The 24,774-nt window shown below is 38.7% G+C and overlaps 2 protein-coding genes across 3 annotated transcripts in view; one reads left to right on the top strand and one right to left on the bottom strand.

Moving 5' to 3' along the window:
- Window positions 1–9,854: 9,854 nt before the first annotated feature.
- Window positions 9,855–18,581, bottom strand: znf16l (zinc finger protein 16 like). Its single transcript, XM_050068037.1, has 4 exons — window positions 18,527–18,581; window positions 17,667–18,422; window positions 15,283–15,492; window positions 9,855–13,837 (listed from the first exon to the last, which is right to left on the bottom strand). The coding sequence occupies exons 1-4, from the start codon at window positions 18,579–18,581 to the stop codon at window positions 13,137–13,139; spliced, it is 1,722 nt and encodes a 573-aa protein (XP_049923994.1). The 3' UTR covers window positions 9,855–13,136.
- Window positions 18,582–22,510: 3,929 nt separating this feature from the next.
- The window catches only part of LOC126404262 (SH3 domain and tetratricopeptide repeat-containing protein 1), a 34,346-nt gene continuing 32,082 nt past the window's right edge, over window positions 22,511–24,774 (top strand). For both annotated transcript variants that reach the window (XM_050067353.1, XM_050067354.1), the window contains exon 1: window positions 22,511–22,725. In XM_050067353.1, the coding sequence (XP_049923310.1) occupies window positions 22,611–22,725 (115 nt within the window). In that variant the 5' untranslated portion in view covers window positions 22,511–22,610. The remainder of the gene's footprint in view (window positions 22,726–24,774) is intronic.

Genomic DNA, 24,774 nt, shown 5'->3' with positions numbered 1-24,774 from the left:
TCAAAACAACCCAATAACAGTCAGAGGTTTGACTGATGTTACCTGGAGTGGACAATAAAAAAACATGATTAAGCACAAAGACAAGATACTTAATGTTTTATATAATGTTTTAATTTTTAAATGTTTTCAATATCCTCTGAGATAGACTGACCCAAATGGAAAAGTGTGCTGTGGTCTGACTAATCCACATTTCAAATTGTTTTTTGATATCATGGATGTCGTGTCCTCCAGCCTGAAGACGAAAAGGACAATCTGGATTGTTACCATCACAAAGTTCAAAGCCAGCATCTGTGATGGTATGGAGTTGTGTTAGTGCCCATGGCACTATGGGTAACTGTCACATCTGTGAAGGCACCATGAATACCATGAATACTATTGTTTAAATTTCTTATATTTTCACGTATCTTTCCTCTCTTGCAAGGAGCACCTGTAACATAAATAATTTCCCCCTCGGGGATCAATAAAGTATTTCTGATTCTGATTCTTATTCTGAATACTGAAAGTTACATACAGGTTTTGGAGCAACATATGCTGCCATCCAGACAACGTCTTTTTCAGGGACGTCCGTGCTTATTCCAGCAAGACAATGAGACACATTCTGCATGTGTTCCAACAGTGTGGCTTCATAGTAAAGAGTGCAGGTACTAGACTGACCTGCCTGCAGCTCAGACCTGTCACCCATTGAACATGTGTGGCCCATTATGAAGTGTAAAATACAATGGTGACCCTGGACCGCTGAGCAACTTAAGTTGCATATCAAGCGAGAATGGGGAAAAAGAGGCTTGTCATCATTGGAGGCAATCTCAATGTAGAGAGATATCGAGATGAAATTCTGCAACCAGTGGCAATCCCATATCTCCACAGTCTTGGACCGAACTCTATCCTCCAAGATGAGACCGCTTGCCCCCACAGAGCAGGGATTATCAGAGACTACCTCCAGAAGTTGGGAGTAGAGAGGATGGAATGGCCTGCCAGCAGTCCTGACCTCCAACCCCATTGAACACTTGTGGGATCAGCTTGGGCGTGCTATTCGTGCCGGAGTGACCAACACAACCACGTTGGCTGACTTGCGACAAATGCTGGTTGAAGAATGGGATGCCATCCACAGCAGTGTGTGACCAGGCTGGTGACCAGCATGAGGAGGAGGTGCCAGGCTGTTGTGGCTGTGTATGGTTCTTCCACACACTACTGAGGCTCCTATTCATTAAATGAATGAATTGTTAAATCGCCAATATGTCTTGTTTCTTCAGACTTCAATCATCCAATCCACCAAACAAAACCAAACAAGAGTCAACAGCAAAAAAAAAAAAGCTGTTTGGCATTGGCAGAGAAGATTTGGCAATTTTTCATGGGTGCAACCCACATACTCAGCTCTGCTGCTCATCCCACAAATGCATGTTCCTTTCAAATGTGGCACCATTTAAAAGGGAAATAAACAGGCTTTCCAACAGTACAAGATTTATTGCCAAGAAGCATTGTTACAACAAAGAAACACAAATATATATACTGTATGACTATATATTAACATATCTATTCATCTTGAGTGATTTTTATGTAATATTGGTTTAAAGAGGACACTCTGGATCAAAGTAAATCCATGATGATCGTGGTTAAACTAATTTGTTCCCATTTTCACTTAAGGATGTATTTTCATGAATTCTCTTTTCACACAGTAGCATGACATAATGATGGATCACCCTGCCTCAGTTTCCTGGCTGTGTTTTAGGCCATTAAGCCACACGAAGTCACAGCAAGCTCATTTGCTCCTGTTCAGTTCCAACTGTGCATTTATTTGTACAGTTGCTGCCCACCCTGTGGATTCTGTAATGATTCAAAATTAGGATCACATGATCCTCCCACATCCCTCTGCTCCCTGAATAAAACATTTCATTATTGTTCATTTTGTGTCAGTAAGCTACAATAAGCTTTAATTAGATGTTCAGTCATGTCTCCTGGCACCCATCATTATCAACTGTCCGTTTTTCACAATTTGTCATCATAAAATAATCCAAATGTCACATTCAGTTTCTTTCTGTCCTTGTTAATCAGAGAGCCTTCATGTGGGTCTGATAGGACTTTATTCGCTGTCTTATTAAGCTTTTGTTTTCACATGAAGCCCCAGAATCAAGTTATGTTACATACCAGCTCTATAAATCTGTATAACAGTAAATGACTGTATGTGCTGTGGTACTGATTTGACGTACTTTCAGGCTGCTGTGCAGAGGACCAGCGCCTCCCACAGGCAGAAAGTAGAAAGTATTAGAGAGGCTGTGATTCCTCCTCCTGTAGTCCACACAATACAAAACACACAACAATAAAACCCCTGAGATAATATTCAATGCTGTTTTTTTTTTTTTTTTTAAATGAGAATAAATGGAGCTTAGTGTGTATTCAGACTCTGTTGCCGACTTCTCCCACAGCATGTCAGGAATCAAGAATATTCTGAATATTCCCCCTAACCTCAAGGTTGTGTGAGGATTACTTTCAAATTACAAGCAATTCAAAGCGTGTGCATGAAGTGCAACTCTGCTTTAAATGATATAAATTACAAACATAGTAACATATGATATTAAAAGAAATGAATGAAAAAGAAAACAATGAATTATGTAAACTAAACTGTACAAGACCAGTGCATCTGGGTTACTATGTAAGGATGAAGCAGTGGGAAATTATGGGCCCAAAAGTTAAAGTGCCACCGTCAGAATTGGATTAGCTCTCTAGGGTAGGGAAACTCAACTTCTTTTACCCAGGGGACACTTTTGCAGAATGACAGGAGGCCAGGGGCTAGTTCATTTATAATATTTATCAGTATATATAATAAATGAATTGCCTGTTTTCAACTTCTCAATATTTGCTGTCCTCACTCATTTTTGCCAAGAGGTGCATCCAGTTGCAGCAGCCCTGCACAGGTCAGACGTACACAGGGGCATTTCTAGGATTTCGGGACATTCTTGTCTTAGTCTGGGCCTCTGTCAGGGGGTCTGGGGCCCTTTTTCGATAAACAGACTCGTTTTTTATGCTTTTTTATGCACTGTGGCACTTTATTTATATTCAAAGTACAACATAAAAATTCCCAGTATGAATCAATTTATTTTCATTGTGAATTAGAAAATGGTCTGTGGGCCACCCTGCATCCTATCTGCGGGCCCCTATTGAAGTTTTATGGAGGTATTTTATAATCTCATGACCAGACGTTAAACCCACAGGAGCTCCATCTATTTTAGTATCACACTATTGCCAATTCTTACACTTTTAGCTTGAAACATTTCAAACTCTGACTCACGTTGACCAAACAAATGTGGAATGTAAGCTCCTTTTCCTTGACTGCATTAAAAAGCCGTGGTCCTCAAGTTAAGAGAGGGGCTGTACACAATTTGTGCATGTTGCACAATGGCAGTAACTTCAGTGATAGAGCTGTTGCACAGAAGTTTATACAGTGAAATCATTGGGAACAAAGCAGCTGTGCTCAGGATGAAGTCAGTCAGGGTGGTTATCACCTAATTAACACAGGGGGGGAACTTTTTTAAACAACACCGTCTGCGAGCTGATCCTTCTGGGAGAATTCCCCCCAGCAGAACTTTTTAGAAACTTCATAACTAAATGGACCATTTTAGAGCATTCTGAAACAATAATCTTAGATCAGAGATTCTTAAAGTCTTCCTGATTGGGTGCCATTTTGTGGAGGCAACTTTTGACTGAGGACCGCACGGGAAAAGTGCATTCTATACAATGAGGGTTTTTTTAATCATTTTCATGTATTTTGACATATTGCGCTATATTTTAAATGGCATTCTATACACTTTTTAATGACATACTATACTAAGACTTTTAATGACTATGTGTATGACAAACTATACTATACATTTTTAATATCATTTTTATGACATTTTTAATGACATACTATACTATGATTTTTTTCTATATCATAATCATTACTTTTTGTGACATATTACCGGCTACTATAATATTTTATATGACTTTTGTAATGACATACTATTCTACGACATTTCATTACATAGTATACTGTTACATTTTTAACCATGACATTTTTAATTACTTTTAATTAAATACTTTACGGTGACTTTTTCATAACTTTTTATATGACATGCTGTACTGTGAGTCATCATTTTTATGACTTCTATGAATGACACAGTAAACTATGGACATTTTAAATTATTTCTTTTAAATGACATACCATAGTATGAGTTTTAATGCCATACTATACTATGACATTTTTAACTATGACAGTTTTAATTGCTTTTAATGGTATACTATACTATGTCATTTTTAACCATTACATTTTTAATTACTTTTTATTGACAAACTTAACTTAGACTTTTTATGACTTTTTATACAACATATACTATGAGTTTGTGACATCATGTATGTGACTGTTTTATGGTATATTATACTACCACTTTTAATTACATACAATGGCATTTTTAAACACGACATGTTTAATTATTTCAATGACATGACTTTTCATACAACACAGCATACTCTGAGTTTTTTATATTATTTTCATGAGTTTTTTTCTTTTCTTTTTTTTTTAATTAATACTATATTTTCACTTTATTAATGACATTTTTGATTATTTTTTTTAAATGAAATACCATCTATGAAGTAAGATACCAAGAAATATACATACCAAGTAATGAGAGAGTACAGTGTTTGACATTGGAGTTCGGCAACACCACTTGCATAAACCACAGGCACAACTGCCGAAAAACCATATTAATAGAACCTGTAGTAATAACAATGGCAGTTTGTTACATTTATTCATAATTGGTAATGATTATTTCAGAAGGTGGTCCTTGGTTGAATTTTGGGCATTGAAGTTGTTTTTCTTTTTTTCTTCTGAGAGCTTTGCTGTTTAAATTCAGTGACTGCAGTAGTGACATTGCTGCAAGCATGGAACTTGTCTAATCCTTCTATCATTAGTTATACCCACTTATTCTTTAAGAGGGTCTTGGCGGCTGGAGCTGATCCCAACTGCTGTTTGGCATCTCTTTCCAGAAACCACTATTATTACTCTGGGCAGTCCGCATCCACAGAACACAGTGTTTAGAGTTTTCTTTTACCATATGTTTTTACTGGGAAATTTGTCTGTATGAAAACAGTGGACAGTGTCATCTGTGGAGGCCACCCTATCCTTAAACCAACCACATTAGGCAAGCGGTCCCCCTCCTCACAAATCTTAACCCCTGCCCATGAGAGATGGGCTGCAGGATAATATGGTACTCAAATAAACTAAAGACACTGATTAATGATATCTGACCATCCTGAACTGTAGTGTACATTGATGCACATGTCTTTCGGTTTGGATGTGCATGAAAAATGCCCGTTGATTTGATCTAAAGCTTTCTCCTAGTTAGCGCATTTGAAAGCAATGGTCACACAGACATACACAGTTTCTCTAAGAACTGGAGATACCAATTAAAAAACTGCCACCACAGTGAAGGGAGCAATTAATCAAAAAGAACAGCTATAATAGCATAACCACATGAATTATGACTTGTGTCTCTTTTTTTCTATAGTATCTGCCACAACACTCTTGATCCAAACACAAATGCTTAGAAGAGAATATATTTTCTGCTGTGTATAGATACTCCTCAGCCTCCAGTCATCCATCTTGACTCAAAGAATATAATTAACTCTGTGCATGGAAAATGTCACTGTGCGCCTGAGGAGTCAGGTTGATAATTATTCCATATGGTTTGACAGAGGAGATGTAGCAGGACCAGGCTGTAACTGTAAACAAATACAGGTTTAACTGATGGGACTGTGGAAGTCTATGGCTGCCAATATCAAAATACAAACTTTATTTTAAAAAAAGAAAGACAGAAATTTAAAACCTACTTTTAAATTCTATGGTTTAAAATGCCTTAACAATTGAAAATAGCACTGACGAATGATTTGTACTAAACTCAAATTTACTTTTCATTTGCATTTTTAAAAACTGTCAATGTGAAAACTTAACTAAAAATATTAGTTATACAAATAATACACACACAGACATTTTCATCTGGGTAATTAGATAATGGAAGTGTTTAGATATACTACACATAACATTATCAAAAGGTTAGAAAATTATTTTTTTAGAAAATAGAAAAACAAAAATTAAATACTTCAGATTTTTTTATGTTAACTTGAGACTTTCGGAATTGCAATTGAACTCCGTACAGCAACCTGAGCCAGCACCAGTGTCTGCACATGTGTCCAGTATACATAGTGTAATGGATGTTACATGTATGTATATTGTTCATAGCTATCTGAAAGAAGCAACATGAGCATGTAAAAATATTTCATACATGTCTGATCAACAGTTTTAGATTTCTGGATGTTTGTCACCATTTCAGGCATCCATTGGCTTCCATACATTTGTCAAAGTATTTTTTTTTTTTTTTATATGGCAATGCAGTTAAAGTGCAGACTAATCTCATAATTATAGCTGCTGCGCAGCAACGGTCATGGCCAGGCAATTTTAGGCAAAATTAGGCAATTCTGAGCAACACACACACTAAAACAAAGCATATCATAACATAGAAGTTACATCATATAATTATGGCATGCCCTTAAAATGGAAATTCTTATATGAAGATTAAGTTTTGTACTTAAATACTGAACATAAGTTACATTCCACCACCTGTATGTGTTAAAGAAACACAATAATTCATGACACTGAGACAACCATTTATTAGAAAGCAGATTGTCAATGGTTAGTGTTTCAATTTCACAGGTTTGCATCAGTTGTGTTGTTGTTTTTTAGTCTTCCACACAGTGCCAAGACCTAAAGCTCTTTTTACAGACAAGCTTGAAGTCAATTTTTGTAATACTTTTTGCACTGGATTGGATCAATTGAGTCAACACACCAGACACTTGATGTTATTTTCCTTCAAGGTTATTTTTCTGTCATCACACAATGTTTAGTTGTCATACAAGCAAATGTATAAAATAACCAATATATAGTCTGTAACATACATTACACTGGTTAAAAAATAAATGATAAATTTCCTACACATGATAAAAGACAGTACCACAAACATCTTTTTTGTTGTAGTTACACAGTCAGTCCACATGTGGGTGGTGGTGTTCCACTACTCCATCTGTCACCACAGAGTGAGGTGATAACAGGGTGTTCTGGAGGATCAGCAAGTTAAGGCCAAATTAATAAATGGATTCATACTGCTAACACTTTGATCTTTTGTCATTGTTGTATTTCACAAATAAAAGTCTCTCCCTAAGGTTAATGTTAGTCTTATTTCCTCTCTGTGTAGGAATTCCTGTTGTGCTTAAACCATGTGTATTAGTATGAAGGTTGTGACATGAATTCATAGTATATTTTTTTAATTATATCTATCAGCATGTCAACTCAAAACTCAAGGCTCACTCCTGACCATCTTCCATTCGTACCACAGTTAAGTCCTGTTTTTCCTGGTAGCCATTCATTAAATACTGCAGAGAACTGAAATGTATTTGAGACAAGTAATCCAGTCAGCATCGTGTTCAGTTTGACTTTAAGTCACTGTGCCATGATGGATTTTGAACCCATATAAAAGTTGTTACATAGTGCTGCATCACTGGATACATGTGAACAGCACTCTGTCACACACCTCAGTAGATGAGACTAAATGTTAGATTTTATGTGGTTGTATAATCAAACATCCACCCCTGTAGGCTTTAATGGCCGCTAAAATATGAATTTTGCCCTATCACATATAGCAGGTATATATGCAGGTGTGACTCATGTCAGTTACAGTAAATTTATAAAGGTGCTACCATTTTGTTGTAGCTTTGAAGCAGGACTGGACTGCTGTAGAAATTTTTCAACCCGGTTTGATATGAAGCCAAACACTGAACTGGACAGGTATACCAAATATTATCACCAGCTGTCACATTGACTTGGCAGCCGCTCCCAAGTGGAACGTAAAGACACCACATCCTAACAGCAAACGAGCATCCGACTATCATGTGGAGCTGAGAGAAGTTTTCCTACAGGGTTTTCTACCAGAAACCCCTTTCTGGTAGAAACAGAAAACACACGTTTGATATTGTGATATGTACTGTAAATGACACTGGGTCTCATTTATGAAAAGTTAGTAAATCTGTGATAGGTCTGCACATAAAAAACCTTGGTACTAAAAACCTAAATCAGACTCATGAATGTTGCGGGAAACTCAGATTTGATCGTAGTTACGTGTGTATGTTCATAAATGCTAGCCAATCGTAAATTGGCAGCCCACCAGTCAGCAATAAGCATATATCACCACCCATGAACAGCCAGTGACTACCATATATGGGGGTGATAATTACTATGGATAGGTGCATCCTGTCGACCTGTGAACATGGAGCAAACAATAAAAGAGAGAGAGAGAAAGAGAAACTTCTGACACTAGGACTGAAGTTATTTTAGGTGAAGTGGGGCTGAGAAAAGATACTTTATTTTCTTCTGTTAGTAGTGGTGTGACAGGGACAGGTAAATCAAAGGCCTGGAAGGAGGTAAAAGGTGCCATTAACTCTGTGTCCTCTGTTGTAAGAACCATCCAAGAAGTTAAATGAAAATGGTTCGATATAAAACTTGATGCCAAAAAAAAATATGCATAAACGCATACAAAAATACCACAACAGAAACAGGAGGCTCTGCCCAGTCTCTTTTAGAAATTATTCCTGATGGAGACAGCAACATGCCTCCACTAGACCAGCCAACAGCAAACGCAGAAGGTCAGGTCATGTACGTGTTATATTAAGTGTTAAATCACTTTACATTCTGACAGCCATCACTGATAGTTTAGTGTTTGGTCAGTAAGGTGGGTCTCACAGTCTCGCCATTCAAACAGAAGATACATTTGCGTAATTCTCTCTCTTGATTGTATAAAGTGGGAACGGCATGCCAGAAATGTAGAAAACACATGTATTAAATCAATTTAAATAACTCATTCACATTTTTAAGAAATCTACTCTGAAGCTTGTATCTGCTAATTGCAAACTAATTTAGCTAAATGTTATATTTCTAAACTTTTGTCATGTTTAACTTATGTGTTTCAAAAGTGTCTGTGTATTGTGAACATAACAGAGCACAATACAAATTAAACTTGTAATTTCTAAAAATGACAAGCAATATTTATGTGTATTCCTTATTTACACAGGCACTTCAGAAGGTGTAGATTTTGTTAGTACCTACTTTAGTTACTAAAATATTGATGAATGCTGAAATACACGTACATTTCCTGCTGTAAACAGTTTACATACAAATTTGTTCTGCTAACGTTTCATGAATGAGACCCATAGACTATAGCCAACAGCAAGTAGATTGTTAACAGCGATGGTCGTTTACCAAAAATTTATAGCTCCCTGGCGATCTCCCTCCAGCAAGCTGCCCCCTTATTTTGTTTTTTGTAGTGAAATAAGAAGTTACTGTACAGATAATTACTTATTTCAACACACCAAGGCGGTGCTTTCAAAGTGAGCAATGGAAACAGCTAGAAGCAAGGCGTCCAACAAAGGTTCAGCTCAAAATGGCACAACGTGTTTGCAGCCAGCTAGAACACCTCTTTCGTCAGTTTCAAATCCAAAATGTTGCCATATTGGTGCAGTTTTAGTTTTCTTTAGACTAACTCTGCTGTATCTCATCTCACCCCCCCGAAAATACATGAACTTTCTTATAAATAAACGGAACACTCTTCTCCCTCCTACCTCTAGCCATGTTTGCTTTGATTGATTACCTATCTCAAACCACCTTTCAAGTCTGATCAATGTGATTTTCATGCTGAAATATGCTGCCATATGCTTCCGAAAACATGTTACAGGATAATTACGGTTATTTACACCTTGAGTAAGTAGCCAACAGTGTATCCACATTATCTAAAACACTTTATTTGGAGGTCAAATGAAGGTGAGTGAGCACTAATAATTCACTGCATTGAAACACTGTGTACACAACTACAGTAAGTACAGCAGGTCAAAGTTGAAGCAGGAGTGTCTCTGTAACCTGCGACAGATTTTTACCAATGTTTACCATCCTCTTTTAGTCTAAATAAATGTAACTGATCAGGGGGTTTGTCTCCAGCCTGTCTGGTCATCTGCTGTGCTTCTTGCCCCATTGGACTTGAGCACAGTGAGTCAATTAGTGCAAAATCATTACTGAGAGAAATGATGGACAATACCACAAACCCATGTTGTATAAACAGGAATTATCCTTTAAAGCAGTGTTTTTCAAATATAAGAGTATAGGTACCCTTAGGGGTACTTTGGAGTTCTGCAGGGGGTAGGTAAGATTTTTTTAATATGTTAATTTCAAAAGTATCAGTCATGCTTAATTCCTAAAACAATTATACCATAATAAAGTTCAATTTAAAAGGGTAAAAGTTTGATACTTTATATTCAATATTCCTGTTTTCAATGCAATCTTTGCACTGGTCAGGGAGTACTGAGCTGTACAAATATTTCAAAAAGGGAGCATTATTAAAAAAGTTTAAGAGCCACTGCTTTAAAGATCATACAAATTATAGTAAATGGGCTAAAACATGCTAAACTACTGATAGTCCTTTCATGAGCCTCTGCACTGATGCCATCCAGTACAATGTCACCTCTTAACATGCTCCATGTGGTGCCTGATGGCCTCTGATACAGCTTTTTAACTCAACAATCTAAGCCCAAGGTTACTAGCAGAGCAGTCTCCATCAGTGGATGGAGGTTGCTCTGTTGTCATGGATGTTTCTGTACTGGTTTTTAGGTCAAGAATAAACTTGCTAATTTTCTACTAAAACAAACAAGAAGTTTTAAAGTCCTCAGAAAATGAAAGAATTTTAACTACTACAGTTCGACAAAAAATTAGCAAATTCCACTTGCTGATGAGGAGTCAACTGCTGCTTCCTAAATCACATGCTATGCTCTACATGTTTGTATACTACACCATGTGTTGTATACAACATTGACCATCATTGTTCATACTTTTGTGTACATAAACAGTAGTATATTGCACTGAGGTGTAATTACCATGCCACTCCCTAAGAGCCTTCTTGTCAGTTGGAGACAAGTGTAACCATGGTTAACCTGTGTACACCTCAGCTCTATTGCCATTTGCAAGTTTGATGAACTTCCTGAGCTTTTGGTTTTTCATCACATCTGCAGGGACAACATTACTTGTGCTGTTAGCAAATGCAAGCAACAGGCAAACAGACATCTGCATAGCCAGATGATGCGTAAATTAGCACGCTAACATCAGAATGCTATAATGTAGGGGTTTAAAAAAAGGTTTGATATTATGTTTTGTGATAATGTATCGATTTTTTAAACACACTACTGATTTTTAATTGTTTAAATTTTTTTTTTTCTTAATTTGTTTACCTAAAGAACCCTGACAGCACTCTTATTCTTTTTTTTACAGATAGAGGCTAATGTTAATTCCTTTTCTCAGATTGCCTTAAATGTAGTGCTATGATGTCGGATGTTAAGGGGACTGTGATAACTACAAATAAACATGCCTCTGTTGTGGCTGGATATAGTTGTGTGTTGTTTTTACTCTAAAAGTTTTCCTAAAATTAGATTTTAAAACTAGAATTTAGCCTTGGGGATGTATGCCCACAAGGCAGTGATGCTGCCGCAATTTTTGTGAAATTTTGTCATAATCGTGGAAGTTCGCTCGAGGCCATCTTGAAATATTGTGTTTATGAGAATAACACGGACACAAGGTTACAGTGACCTTGACCTTTGACTACCAAATTTTAATCAGTTCCTTCATCATCTCTAAAGCCAAGTGGACGTTAGTGCCAAATTTGAAAAAAATTATTCGTGCAGACTTTAAAATATCGCATTCACAAGAATGACATAGGTCACAGTGACCTTGACCAAAATCAAACCAGTTTATCGTTGAGTCCAAATAGACATTTAAGTCATATGTGAAGAAATTTCCTGAAGGCATTCTTGAGAAAACCTAACTTAATCTAATCCAACCTAGTTTAGGTTGATGGATGACTCTAAATTGGCCGTGGGTGTGAATGTGAGCGTGAATGGTTATCTGTCCTTATGTATCAGCTCTGTGATAGTCTGGCCACCTGTCCAGGGTGTACCCTGCCTCTCACCCAATGTCGGCTGGAATAGGCTCCAGCCCCCCTGCGACCCCTAACAAGATAAGTGGTTATGGAAAATGAATTAATAAATGAATTCTTGAGATATCGTGTTCATGAGAATAGGACGGACGGACTTACAAACAACCCGAAAACATAATGAGGCATAAAAATAGCAATATATTCAATCGTAACTTCTGTATCATAATACATATTGGATTCCTGCCGATACAAAGCCCCACTACAAGCAGATGTTTAGCAAGTACAGCTAATGTTAATGCACGTAACAAATTTTATGGCACATCATCCAAATAGTTTGAGATATTTCAGTCTGGATTCAAGGGGTGGATTGAACGATCAACATCCATGAAGCCACACCACACGCCAAAGCCCAAACCATAACAAAGCTCAATTATCAAGTAATATGTCTTTCATTTGTAGTGGTATCCCTACCACAATTCTTCATATGGTGTTTCCTAAATTGCACATCAGGCACCGGTCTCATGACCAAAGTTATAGGTTAGAGGTATTTATTACTTGTTACAGAGCTGCCTTGGTGGCTGTCTGCTGTTATGTATGTTGATATCGATATCGCATTGTACTGTGGGATACTTATGCCGGCTTAGTTTCCACTGTTTAGATACTGCAATGTTTCACTGGAAATAGTATGCAATTCACATACTACTGGTTTCATACTAAGGTTTCAGACACACTAAAAAAACCTCACATACATACTAAACAGCATGTTAATATGGAATTTCAGATGCAGTCTATGTGATGCAATCGATGTAGACGTTGAGTTGACATTTTATCAAACTACTGTTTCCAAGGTCAAGAATGAACTTAAGCTCAATGATGCAGCTTTTCTTGATGTCTGACGCAGATGTGAAATGTCATAAATGTGACATAACACGAAAGCTTGGGCAGCATCTCAGGATACCAGCCCCGTTCTCCACATGACCAGCACCTCCCTCAGTGTCAACAGACACACACCTTAGAGTCAGCACCATGTCCTGTCTTTGACATACACTTGAAATTTCTAGGTATTAGAAAGCGTAGCAGCCGGACAGGTTACTGTGCGGGGGTGCAGCGGTGGCTCTTGTAAGTTCCCAGGTGGCGGAAGCTGCGCCCACACTGCTGGCAGCAGTAGGGCGTGGCCCCACTGTGGATCCTCTGGTGGGTGTACAGGTTCCCCAGCTCTTTAAAGCGCCTGCCGCATTGTGGACAGGCATACGGGCTTTCGCCAGTGTGCACCCGCTGGTGTCTCTTGAGTCCTGATAGCACTGAGAAACCTTTACCACACTGAGGGCAGGGGAAGGGGCTCTGGGCCCCGCTGTGCACCAGCCTGTGGCTTTTTAAACGGGCCGCGTGGCGGAACCTCTCCCCGCACTCTGGACACATGAAGGGCTTCTCTCCAGTGTGGATACGCTGGTGCTGTCGCAGATTGCCAAGGTAGTTAAAATGGCGGCCACAGTCCCCGCACTCGTACCCCCCCTCGATTTTAATCTCCTTTTTCACATGCCCCCCTCCCCGCCCCGAACCAGCCCCTACTCCTGTGCCATCTTCGTTGTGCACCCCTCCGCCCCTCCTGGAGTCACTGCTGCCATCACCCATGGCAGGTGCAGTTGAGCAGGTGGACTGCAGAGCCTGGAGAGCCTGGGCACCAGCAGAGTCTGAGTGTATCAGTTTGACATGTTCCTCTAGGAACACAGAGTCAGGGCAGAAGGTTCCACACAGAGAGCAGATGTAGGTGTGGCCGGGAAACTGCTGGCCTGAAACCACAAACACACTTCATTTCATTAATGCCTAAATGATAGCAAACTGTCAAACCGGTATCAGACAACTGTTGGCCAGTCCACCATGCTCTATTCAACATACACTGTCAGCCATCTTGCTTTCATCAGGGTTGTGTCTGAGGTTGTTTTTGGTACTTGTATATACAATTAATCAGTCAGTCATGTGACTTAAAGGTCACAATGGATTCAAATTAAACAAATCATCATCATCTGCTGCTGAATGAATGCTGTGTAATAAAAGAACATAATTTTATATTTTAAGTAATTTTTGTCATCAGAACTGTCTTCTGTAAAATTACAGAATTTCTTTCCAAAGACAAAGTTAGATTTTTAAAGACAGAACTGCTGACACTTATTCACAAATTATGCTTGTTCTAGTTTTCTAAAGTTGTTATTTCATATTCATTAAATTATAAGATGAGATAGAACTGAATCCCTGAAAAAAATGCTTGTGCCAAAGAGGTACAGTAAACTAGGTAAATAAATAAACCGTATACATAATATTAAGTTGAAAAATATTTCAAGGTTACTATTAGAGATGTTAACCAGTAATCACTTAATGGTCAAGAATATTTACCTGGTGCACAGTGCAGAGCGGCCAAGGCTAACCTTAGCTAACCAATGGGGACCAAAGGGTGGACAGTGGGCACTATGTTTTCCGCATGTTAACACAGCTAGCTGGCTGTCGTTCAGCAAAGCCAACAGAAAACAAAATAAAAGGCAAAACATTTACATCACAAAACATTGAAATTTCAGCACCTCTAAGTGGATAGCGCTTTTAAATGCGGTACTAACGCTCACTAAGTCAATAGAGTGCTGGCCTAACAGGAATGACCTCTTGTATTTCACACCATTTTGCCTTTTTTTCTGAAAAGATTAACCAGTGAGTGGGTGCTTCATGGGTGTTGGGCTATCAAAAGCAAAATAATCTGAAACTGACACCCTTAGTTACTATCTATGCTGATGCTGAACATGATTTGTGGAACAAATAAAAATCAATAAAACAACCAATCAGAACCACAGAACATACAATAGTCCTGCGCTCTCATTCTGCAGCCTTGCTAATCTAAATTGAAACTGGGAAAAAATATATGCATGTAGAATAAAGGGAGGTGCAAGTTGAAAATGATGGCACAATACATGAATAAAAGTGCAGGGTAATGGTTACTGTGTTGTAAAAAAGGATATAGTTTTCAGCATATCCAAACAGTGTTGATATCAATATTAGGGTGAGCCTTAGTGCAGCTTTGAAGCTTACAGCTGATACATGACACTGGCTTCATGACCTGTTGTGACCGTCATTGATCCTGTTCCAGCTTACACCAACATTTATCAATTTATCTTTAAAGTTTATTGCACAGTCTGTCCTGTGTTTGTAATTCTCCCAATCATTCCTTTTCCTTCTACCCAGTCTTACCCACCTGCCACAGGCCTGTCTGTGCTGCCCTCCAGTGGACTCCCTCCCTCCCCTGGAGAGCTCTGGGGCTCCATGGAGAACTCAGAGGGCTGGACGTGTGAGAGCGGGGCCTGGGCCTGCTCCAGTCCACCTCCCTCCCTCCTCGACAACTCATCCTCATCATCATCCTCTGTCTCACCGGTCAGGTTGCTCTCACAATCGGGATCCTTCATGACTGGGAAAAAAAAAAGACAAACTGACCAACACCATCATAAAATCTATGTATCTATGTACCTGCTGTACTCAAAGATTCCTCAACTTTATTCTTCCCTTCTTTGTAGAGCTTGGGTACAGCTGTGTCGGTTAAAAAACGTCAGGGCAGAGTAACATACCTGGGTTCCTGTGTTTTAGCATGTAACAAAAGCCTTTGTTTTCAACAACGCTGTATGGACGCGGATCTTTGCACATGAAGTAGGTGATGGACTGTGTTGTTTTCTGAGCTCTCTCAGAGTTGGATGGTAGTTTTTTTAAGTTAAGTGTGTCCAGTGTTGATTGATTTTTCTGCAAAGCGGGCTTAGCGTTAGCAGCTAAACGCTATGTCTGGATGAAGCGTGAGGTGAGCCCCCATGTTTATTTGTATTTTATTGTCATATATCACTACTTGAAAATCGCATGTGTCATATCCAAGTCCTCCTTTCCTTCAGTGTTAAAAAACCCAAAATAAGTCCAGAAGTGTGATCTAAACATTGACGGTGCATTTCTGATTTCTTTCTCCGGTCCCTCTATTCTCTTTTTTAATTTCCTGCCAAATGCCACTGACGGAGACCTCTGCTGACCTCACCAGGGAAAAAACATCAGCACCATTTAGTGGACTGAAAAAGCAATTAATTTTATTATTCTAGTACCAAAAGTTGTATTTACAAAAAAATAATAATGTATATAATAGAAGTTTGATACTTGGCATCTGTGTATCAATACAGTATTGCTACACAAAATGTCACGATACAACGCTGTATAATTTTTTTACCCTGTCCATAGTTCCCAGCTAAAACTTAATACAACAGGTTTTGCTCAACGTGAAGTGCGAGCTGTGACGATTTCAGTGGCCATGTCCTATTCTACAAGTTGGAAAGAGAAGATGGAGAAGGCAACAACAGAGACAGTAAGTGAGAAATCATCAGAAAAAGAGAGCGTGCAGTGGTTTCACTAGGCTAATTGTTGGTCCATGATTGGGTAAAACCAAATATCTGTATTAACAGAACAAAAATACGCAGGTAGGCTAATGCAAGATGTCATCTTGCTACTAGGGTTGCATTAGTATACCTGTTTTGAGGTATATCATGGTATGAAAATTGATGGTTATCATTTCTTGTACATTTGCTCATCTATGGTAATTCAAAAATAAAATGCAACCAGACAAAACAATCTCAACTTGCCTATATTTTATTTATTTTAAAAAGGGAGACACATACTTCAATGAAAAAAAAGGGTTTCAGTTATAGTAATAAAGCCTTTGTTCAACCAAAAAAACCACCTTTGTTTTCATTCCTTTAACTGTTTTTTTATTTGATAATAATTATTATAATTGTGTAATACCGTATATTGCTATACCGTGAAACCACGATACTTTCTGATACGGTTAATTGTACGATGAAAATCGAATACCGTTGCAACCCTAGTTTCTACTACTGTTTACTTCCACTGTGCAATGTGCAATGCCCTCAGTTTATGATGCATTTATTTTGTGTGTGCGTTATTTTACTATCTTTGTCCAGAATTATTGACATTTTCCTCCTCTGAACAATTTTCTTTTCTTATCTTCTTTTCTTCACTATTTATAGACCTACCCTGTGAGACAATAACAGGTGAGGTGATAACAGGTATCACTAGAACTTGTGCAAGCAAACAGTCTCCATGGAAACTGTACAGTATCTCTTTTAATGCCGTAAATAACTTAGGAAACTTTTTTAAGGAATTCTGTGCAACACCCTCAAGTAAGTCCCTCAGCTGAGACAAAATTAAGCCTAAAAAGTGTAATACTTAGGGGAAAAACTTGGGGCATTTTGTGCAACTGGCCAGAGACATAATTTGGTTGAAAAGGGGAACCAGAAAGGTTGCAGCTGGCCAGTTCAAATCCAGAACCAAGCACTGTGGGGTGACAGTGCTAACCAGTGCACCAACATTCCCCCTTTTTTGACTTATTCCAAATTTTATCTTAGAATGTCAAACTTTTGACTTATTATCTACAATACCACTTGGCAAAAGTATTTGTATTTGTTATCATTCTTACTTTATATCAATTTTGCTGGCAGTAATGGACCCCATAGCTTTACACAGTGCATGTCACTCACACTCACTCACTCACACACACACACACACACACACACACACACACACCTGTGTGGTTACCTTTCAGGTCTGAAGAATACTCCATTGGTGCTATCCATTCGTAGTCATACATCCGTTTACTGCCAGAGGGGAGCATACTGAAAAGGTCATCTGTGGTAGACTCGGAGTCTCCGTGCCCGGGCCCGGAGCCAGCCATGCCGCTGTCTGACCACAGGTTGAGGGATTGCGGGTCCGGATCTTGGCGAGCCTCCCTGTCGCCGCTGGCTTGGCTACTCTGGTCTCCGTCCATTTCAGCACACCCTCTCGAGTTCTTGTCTTTCATCAGATAGTCGCAAATAGCATCTATATTCTCCTTCTTCACACCAGGCATGACAGCCTTGGCTCTCCTGGGGTCGACACTATTGTGTTTGTTGCCGGAGCTGAAGTCATGTTTCTTGAAGCCAGCATCTGCAGACGGCTCCATGGTGGGAACGCCGGGGAAAGGGTCCCTACCATCCCTCTGAACTGTCTCTAGTCTCGCCTTTAGCACTTCAATTTCCTCGCTTTTCTCGCGTAGCTCCATTTTCAGCACTCGTATCCTGATGCTGACCATTTTGCGGATCTCAGAAAGCGCTGTCTCCAGCACCACGGTGATGTTTCTGCCGAGGTGCTCGGTGATGTCGCTGACCGAGCAGAGCAGCTCCTCGTCGGGCTCCAGCTCCAGGAAATCACCGTCGGCTCGGTTCGCTGACCCGGGAGGCTCCATGAACGCGCCGTGGAGTTCAGGAGACAGGCTCGTTTCTGCGAAGCTATGGTTTCTTTTGGTTTCCAAGAGTTCTCAAGTATGTTTGGGTTTTCCCTTCTTCTTCTTTTTGATTATTCGTCTTGTTCTTCTTCATGACCTATTATGGCAGTTAGCAAACAATGTAATGGCGCATTACCGCCCCCAACTGGTATGGAGTGCCGGATCAGGACTCCAGTTGCAGGTGCGGTCATCGCTGTCCTCAAACTGTCTGACAAATCAACTTGGCACCCCAAACGTTTACTTTTTAATGGCGTAACTAATCTATAAAGCAACTCATGTAGGCTACTATTAAGCATTAATGAAGCCATTAGTCACAACTTACAATATAAACCCTTATGTAAAGGGTTACGGTTCTGGTTACAATTAAATTTAAAAACACACTTGATTATTTTTGTACAACTCTCATGAACAAGCCTATGATGCAAAATCGCGCTACTCGCATCATTCACGCTGCTTACTTCGCATATTTCACGTCATTTGTGTTGTGTCCATTGCATCTATTGCACCACCCAGCTTCATGTCTAATCACATTTTTACACTGACTTTACATGTAATTCACTTGTTTTGGTGTTTTATCGATGCTTGCTGTGAACACAACATGAGACAGGTGTTGCTGATAGTGACAAGCCCATTGGCAATCATCACCAACTCTTAACTTTACTTCACTTTTAAAGAGCTTTTTAGCCGCTTTTAGATTGTTGCTCTGGCTTTACTGTACTGCCCACAAACTCCACTCTTATCTTAGCCTTTTGCCAGCACATGCAAACAGGAAGTTATTTGCATTGAGAAGACTTTGATAAACCCACATTACACTACCTGCACATTGTGCCTGCCAAGTCTGAACAAAAGAGTCAGAAACTAAAATAACTGATGCCCACAAAGCAGATAAGGATTATAAGAAGATAGCAAAGTGTTTGTAGGTAGCTGTTTCCTCAGTTCATAATGTAATCAAGAAATGGCAGTTAACAAGAACTGTGGAGGTGAAGTTGAGGTCTGGGCGACCAAGAAAACTTGCAGAGAGAGCTGCTGATAGGATTGTTAGAAAGGCAAATTAAACCCCATTTGGCCGCAAAAGACCTGCAGGAAGATTGATCAGATTCTGGAGTGGTGGTGCACTGTTCTACTGTGCAGAGACACCTGCACAAATATGACCTTCATGGAAAAGTCATCAGAAGAAAACCTTTTCTGTGTCCTCGCCACAAAGTTCAGGATCAGAAGTTTGCAAAGGAACATCTAAACAAGCCGGATGCTTTTTGGAAACAAGTCCTGTGGACTGCTGAAGTTAAAATACTTTTTTTTTTTTCGATACAATGAGCAAAGGTGTGTTTGGAGAAAAAAAGGATTCAGAATTTTATGAAAAGAACACCTGTCCAGCTGTTAAGCATGGGGGTGTATTGATCATGCTTTGGGTTTGTGCTGCAGCCAGCGGCACGGGGAACATCAAACAACAAATTCCAGCAAATTCTGGAAGCTGCTTTCAGGGTTTCACACTCACATATAAGACTAAAGACTCTTGTACTTTACACCACCTGGTCATCTGACAGCTACTGTGTGTGGAGTAAAAATGTAATAAAATGAGTATATGACACCAGACTTGCAGAATGTGTATAACTAAGTGCTGAGCCATCACGTATCTTGTGATTCTCACTGTTATAAATTCCTGAGTGTTTCTCCGTTAAAGAACAACACTGCACGGCTGTGATTCTGAGCTGACAGAGGAACTGACTGGAGAAAAGGAAATGCTGAGTCTGTTCCTGGGATGTTTGAGGGAAAACACACACTCTGGATCAAATACTCACCCACACCCACACAACCAAACACAGGGGGAAACTTTGGGGAAACATTTAGGATAGAAGGGGTGTATGTCTGTGAGAAAGTACCAGAGTTCTTTGGTTATATCTGGGAAACAAGTCTAGCTGGCCTTTATGTAACAGCGTGAATGAAATGTTGGCCTGTGTCCCCCCTCTGTCCCATTAGTGATTTGGTAATGGAAGGAGCTTTATTTGTTCAGTGAGTGATTATTAACTTGAAAAGTGCACACTTGAATTTTGAGGAGAGATTGTAAGAACTTTTCATACTTGAACCTCACAAAAAGTAAAGACAGGATCTTGTTATTTGAATTGAAAGACACAACCTGCAGCATGAATGTAAAGTAAACCAGCAATAACAAACAGAATAAATGTGATAAGGGTTCAGGCCTGTCATTAGCATAAAGAGTTTGAGTCAAACTCACCGGAGTACTACAGGAAATTAATTTAGTGTAATTTCAAAATAAGAGCACCATCTTTGTAATTGATTGTAATTGACAAACACTTTTGTATATTTTCTATATTCTGTATAAAAAAATAAATAAACAAACAGTTATAAAGATATGAATAAACAAATAAAAATCAAATTAAAAAATAATTAACACCATAAAAGAGACTTCCAGCAGTGCAACCCCCAAATAAAAAAGTAACAATATAAGACAATCACAAATAACAATAATATATACAGCAATATGTTAACAATTAAAATATGATAAAATGTGAATAAATGAATGAACAAATAAATAAATATTAATCAACTTCAAGAACAAATAATAATATTAATTGAATCGAGCTGTTTCTCAATTACAACTCCACATCTTCCTCCAAATGAATAATACAAATAGTAATTTTACATACACAGATTCATGATCATGATAAGCTTAGATAAATCAAATAAAAGTGATATAAACAAGAGACCATCTTGTGATGGGATCACTCCAGCCACAATACAACAATTTGCAACTTAAAACCATTGTGGGCCAGGCTGTCAGTACATGATGTGAGTCGTGACTTTTTATCACATTAGTGTTTATTGGCTATTCTGTATATTTGTGGTAGTGTTTTTCCAGAATGAATGCTCAAGCAGATACTTAAAGTTTGTAAACTTTTATATTTTTAACACTACTCTTATAATTTTTGAACATGAACCAAAAAATTTTCTTTAGCAACTCATGCTGTGAAAAATTGCGTAACTCACGTCCATGGTTGAAACTCAGATCGTGACATGTGGTTTGTCCAAGCAGTGTAACCATAGGTAGCTGTTCAAGATGGCGGACCTTTTTGCGCAAGTGCGACTCACATTGACGCAAGACGTGTGACACAGATGCTAAAAGAGAGGGGTCCAGAATCTAGAACAGAGGTAGTAACAGAAAAAAATCTAATCTAATAATAACATTCATAAAAATATATTTATTTAAATACAAAAAAATACTGAGTCTAAGTATCCAAAATGTTTAGTCAACTGTTAACTTGTTTAAATGTAGGGTTTTTTTTTCATAAGACATCCTAAATAGCCCACTGAATAATAATAACAATAATAATAATAATTATCATCATCATTATCATCATTAGTAGTATATTAATATTAATATTATTATTATTATTATTATGGTGCAGCGGTTAGCATTGTGGCCTCACAGCAAAAGGGGTCCTGGTATGAACCCAGGGTTGGGGGGCTCAAAAACCGGGGTGGGGGACCCCCTCTATGTGGAGCCTGCTTGTTCTCCCCGTGTCAGCGTGGGTTTTCTGAGGGTACTCAGGCTTCCTCCCACAGTCTAAAAACATGCAGGTTAGGTCAATATTGACTCTAAATTGGCCATAGGTGTGAATGTGAGCATGAATGGTTGTTGTTATTATTATTATTATTATTATTATTATCATTATTAGTCATTTAAATAAATTGAATCTTCTCTAGGTTCATACTGTTTTAAAGAGGTATCATTCAGTTTGTCTTTTTTCATTGGCTAATTATAACAAAACAGACTCTATTAACCAGCATAGCATTAGAATACAAAGACCATATTCAGCAATGCACGTTATCCAAAGGTTTATTCAAATATGAATTCCAACAATATATTTAAACAATCTCCTTTTCAGAAATAAGTTGCTAACCTCTTCTGTCAAAGCAAGGAACCTTTCTGTTAGTTTTGACCTCAGTGTGCATTAATTTTCATTAGACACAGTTAAAAAAAAAAAGCAAACCATTCCTCTACAGGTCAGTCAAGGTCGTGAAGTTTTTGTAAATACTGTAGGACTTTTATTTTGAAAGGAACCGCCGAGTCAGGTACTGTGGTGAGTCTGACACTCCTGTCTCTTGTACTGGCGCACAACTTTTGCTGGCAGAAGCATGTGAGGATGGTGAGGTGTTGACTGATCACAGGGGAACGGGGACACTGGACAGTTGTATTGGACATGTCAGCCAGGTGGGACCGAGACGCCGGCAGTCGTGGGAACCGGAGAAAAATCTCTCCAGAGGGCGAGCAGCACCGGGAGGTGGCGGAGAAATCAAACCGACACAGCAGAACGGGTAGGCTGTCTCCGTAGGTCTATAATAGGAAGTTCAAAGCCAGAGCAATGTGATAAAATTCTGACAATATGCCAACTGATTAAAAACTTTATGTAGCCTACTATTCAAAATTATTTAGTGGAAGAAATGAGCCTAAATGATGTTAGCCTTTATTATAATTTTTGTCTGTATGATATTTTGTTTGAATTGGGCAATATGGATACACTGATGGGTTACATTTATCTCCTGTGCTTAAATTCGTTTTTTTGTTTGTTTTTAATCGGTAACACCATTTAAAATGGACCAAAATGAAAGCCACTCCTGAATGGTGCGGGGAAAAAAATCGATACAGCATGGTGTTGCAATATTTTTGTGTGGCAATATTATAATGTCACACAGGACCAAATTTAGATTTTTTTATAATATAAATTTGTAGCCTACGAGAATAATATAACCAATTGTTTTTTCAGTCCAATACGAGAATAATATAACCAATTGTTTTTTCAGTCCAACCAGATACATCTTGCTGCTGCTGCAAAAAATACTGAAAACTNTGCTGCAAAAATGACTGAAAACTTTTTCTTATTAAGTAAAACTAATGTTGACCAAGTTTTCCTTTGGAGACATAATTTACAATTGAAAAAGGTTATATATTGCAGTATGTTTTATCGCAATACTCAGCATATCACAACATATTTAAAATTGCTAATCGTGACTTAAGCATCATGATAATATCGTATTGTGGATCCTCCAGTGATTTCCACTACTCATTATGCATCACTCTTAAAAAAGTAATAACATGATGTTACTGATCGCTCCCTGCCAACAGTAATTCGTTACATTTCTCGTTATATTACTTTTTCGTTACACCCCATTAAAGTGGTAATTTGATTTAATTAAGTGGTAACAGCTGTCTGTGACCTGTATTTTCCTAAGGTTCTGCCTAAAACATGGAGAGTCAGTTATGGGGTAACATTTCATCCACAACATATCCATCCATATACTTCATTACTTCTTTGCATCCTGCAGCTGCCCATGAGTAAAACCTGGTTTTGGTTGTTTAGCACTACAGCCGACCTCTGTGGCTAAGAAGGGTTCACCTTTGGTGGGATGTATTTCCTGGAGCTTCACATTGTTGTGCTGTCAGTTATAACAAGTGTTTCGGACTAGGGATGCATGATATTGAATTTTTTGCCGATATCCAATATGCAACAACTCATTTGACTGATAACCAATATCGATATATCCACTTTTCCCCTACCTAACTATAGTGATCATAAAGTCTCTTCTGTAGTGGATTTAACATCATATTATGCATGCATACTCTTATCATGATGGCCCACCAGCAGATGGAGACATGACATACAATACTTTTTAATTTATGTAATATTTATTCATTGTGCAAATTAAGAAAAAGTATATTGGCCAGTTCTGATAGTTCATTTTTAAGCCAATATTGGCCGATACAGATGACGTGCTGATATTATCAGCATGATGGCCGATTCCAATAGTTCATTTTCAAGCCAGTATCGGCTGACACCAATGACGTGCCGATGTTATCTACAGTGGAAAGAGTTTTAGTATGACTACTTGCAGCAACAGTGTTCTTGTTGTGTTTCCTCCCAACAAAATCAAAGTAATGGGAATATTCCCAGTCGCTAAGGTAAGCGTTTCCATCTTCTAAACTGCTGCTTTGTCACTCAGGGCACCTTGTTTAAACTGCTGTAGCCTGCCTACTGTTGCTGCTTCCTCTGCAAGCCGCTTTGCAACCTGCCTCCACCCCAGCTCCTCCTTTTCATGTTGTGTCTGACTTATCAGTGCCATTTCTGTTTGTCACTGATGCTTGCTCTGATTGGTTCCCGGGGGGGTCTTTGCTGCTGCATGGAGGGGCAGGGAGGTTTGCTCTCTCTGCCTCAGTCTTTCCTTGTTTGCACATGGAAGGGCAGAGATATGTGCTTTCTCTGCTTTAAGGCTTTCCACAGGGGTGCATGGAAGGGCAGAGAGGCCCCAGAACAGAACCATGCCACCAAATATAATACTGCAAATGGAAATAAAATTGTCTTCGACGAA

The sequence above is a fragment of the Epinephelus moara genome, chromosome 17, assembly GCF_006386435.1.
Source record: "Epinephelus moara isolate mb chromosome 17, YSFRI_EMoa_1.0, whole genome shotgun sequence".
NCBI lineage: Eukaryota > Metazoa > Chordata > Actinopteri > Perciformes > Serranidae > Epinephelus > Epinephelus moara.
Note: the sequence above shows the minus strand (reverse complement) of the source record. Positions and strands in the feature narration are given on the sequence as shown.

Coding starts and splice junctions, on each gene's coding strand:
- znf16l (XM_050068037.1), bottom strand. CDS start 18,581: ATGACCGCACCTGCAACTGGAGTCCTGATCCGGCACTCCATACCAGTT. Junction 18,423..18,526: donor CTCCATACCAGTTGGGGGCG/GTAATGCGCCAT, acceptor AACATACTTGAG/AACTCTTGGAAACCAAAAGA. Junction 15,493..17,666: donor GTATTCTTCAGACCTGAAAG/GTAACCACACAG, acceptor TTTTTTTCCCAG/TCATGAAGGATCCCGATTGT.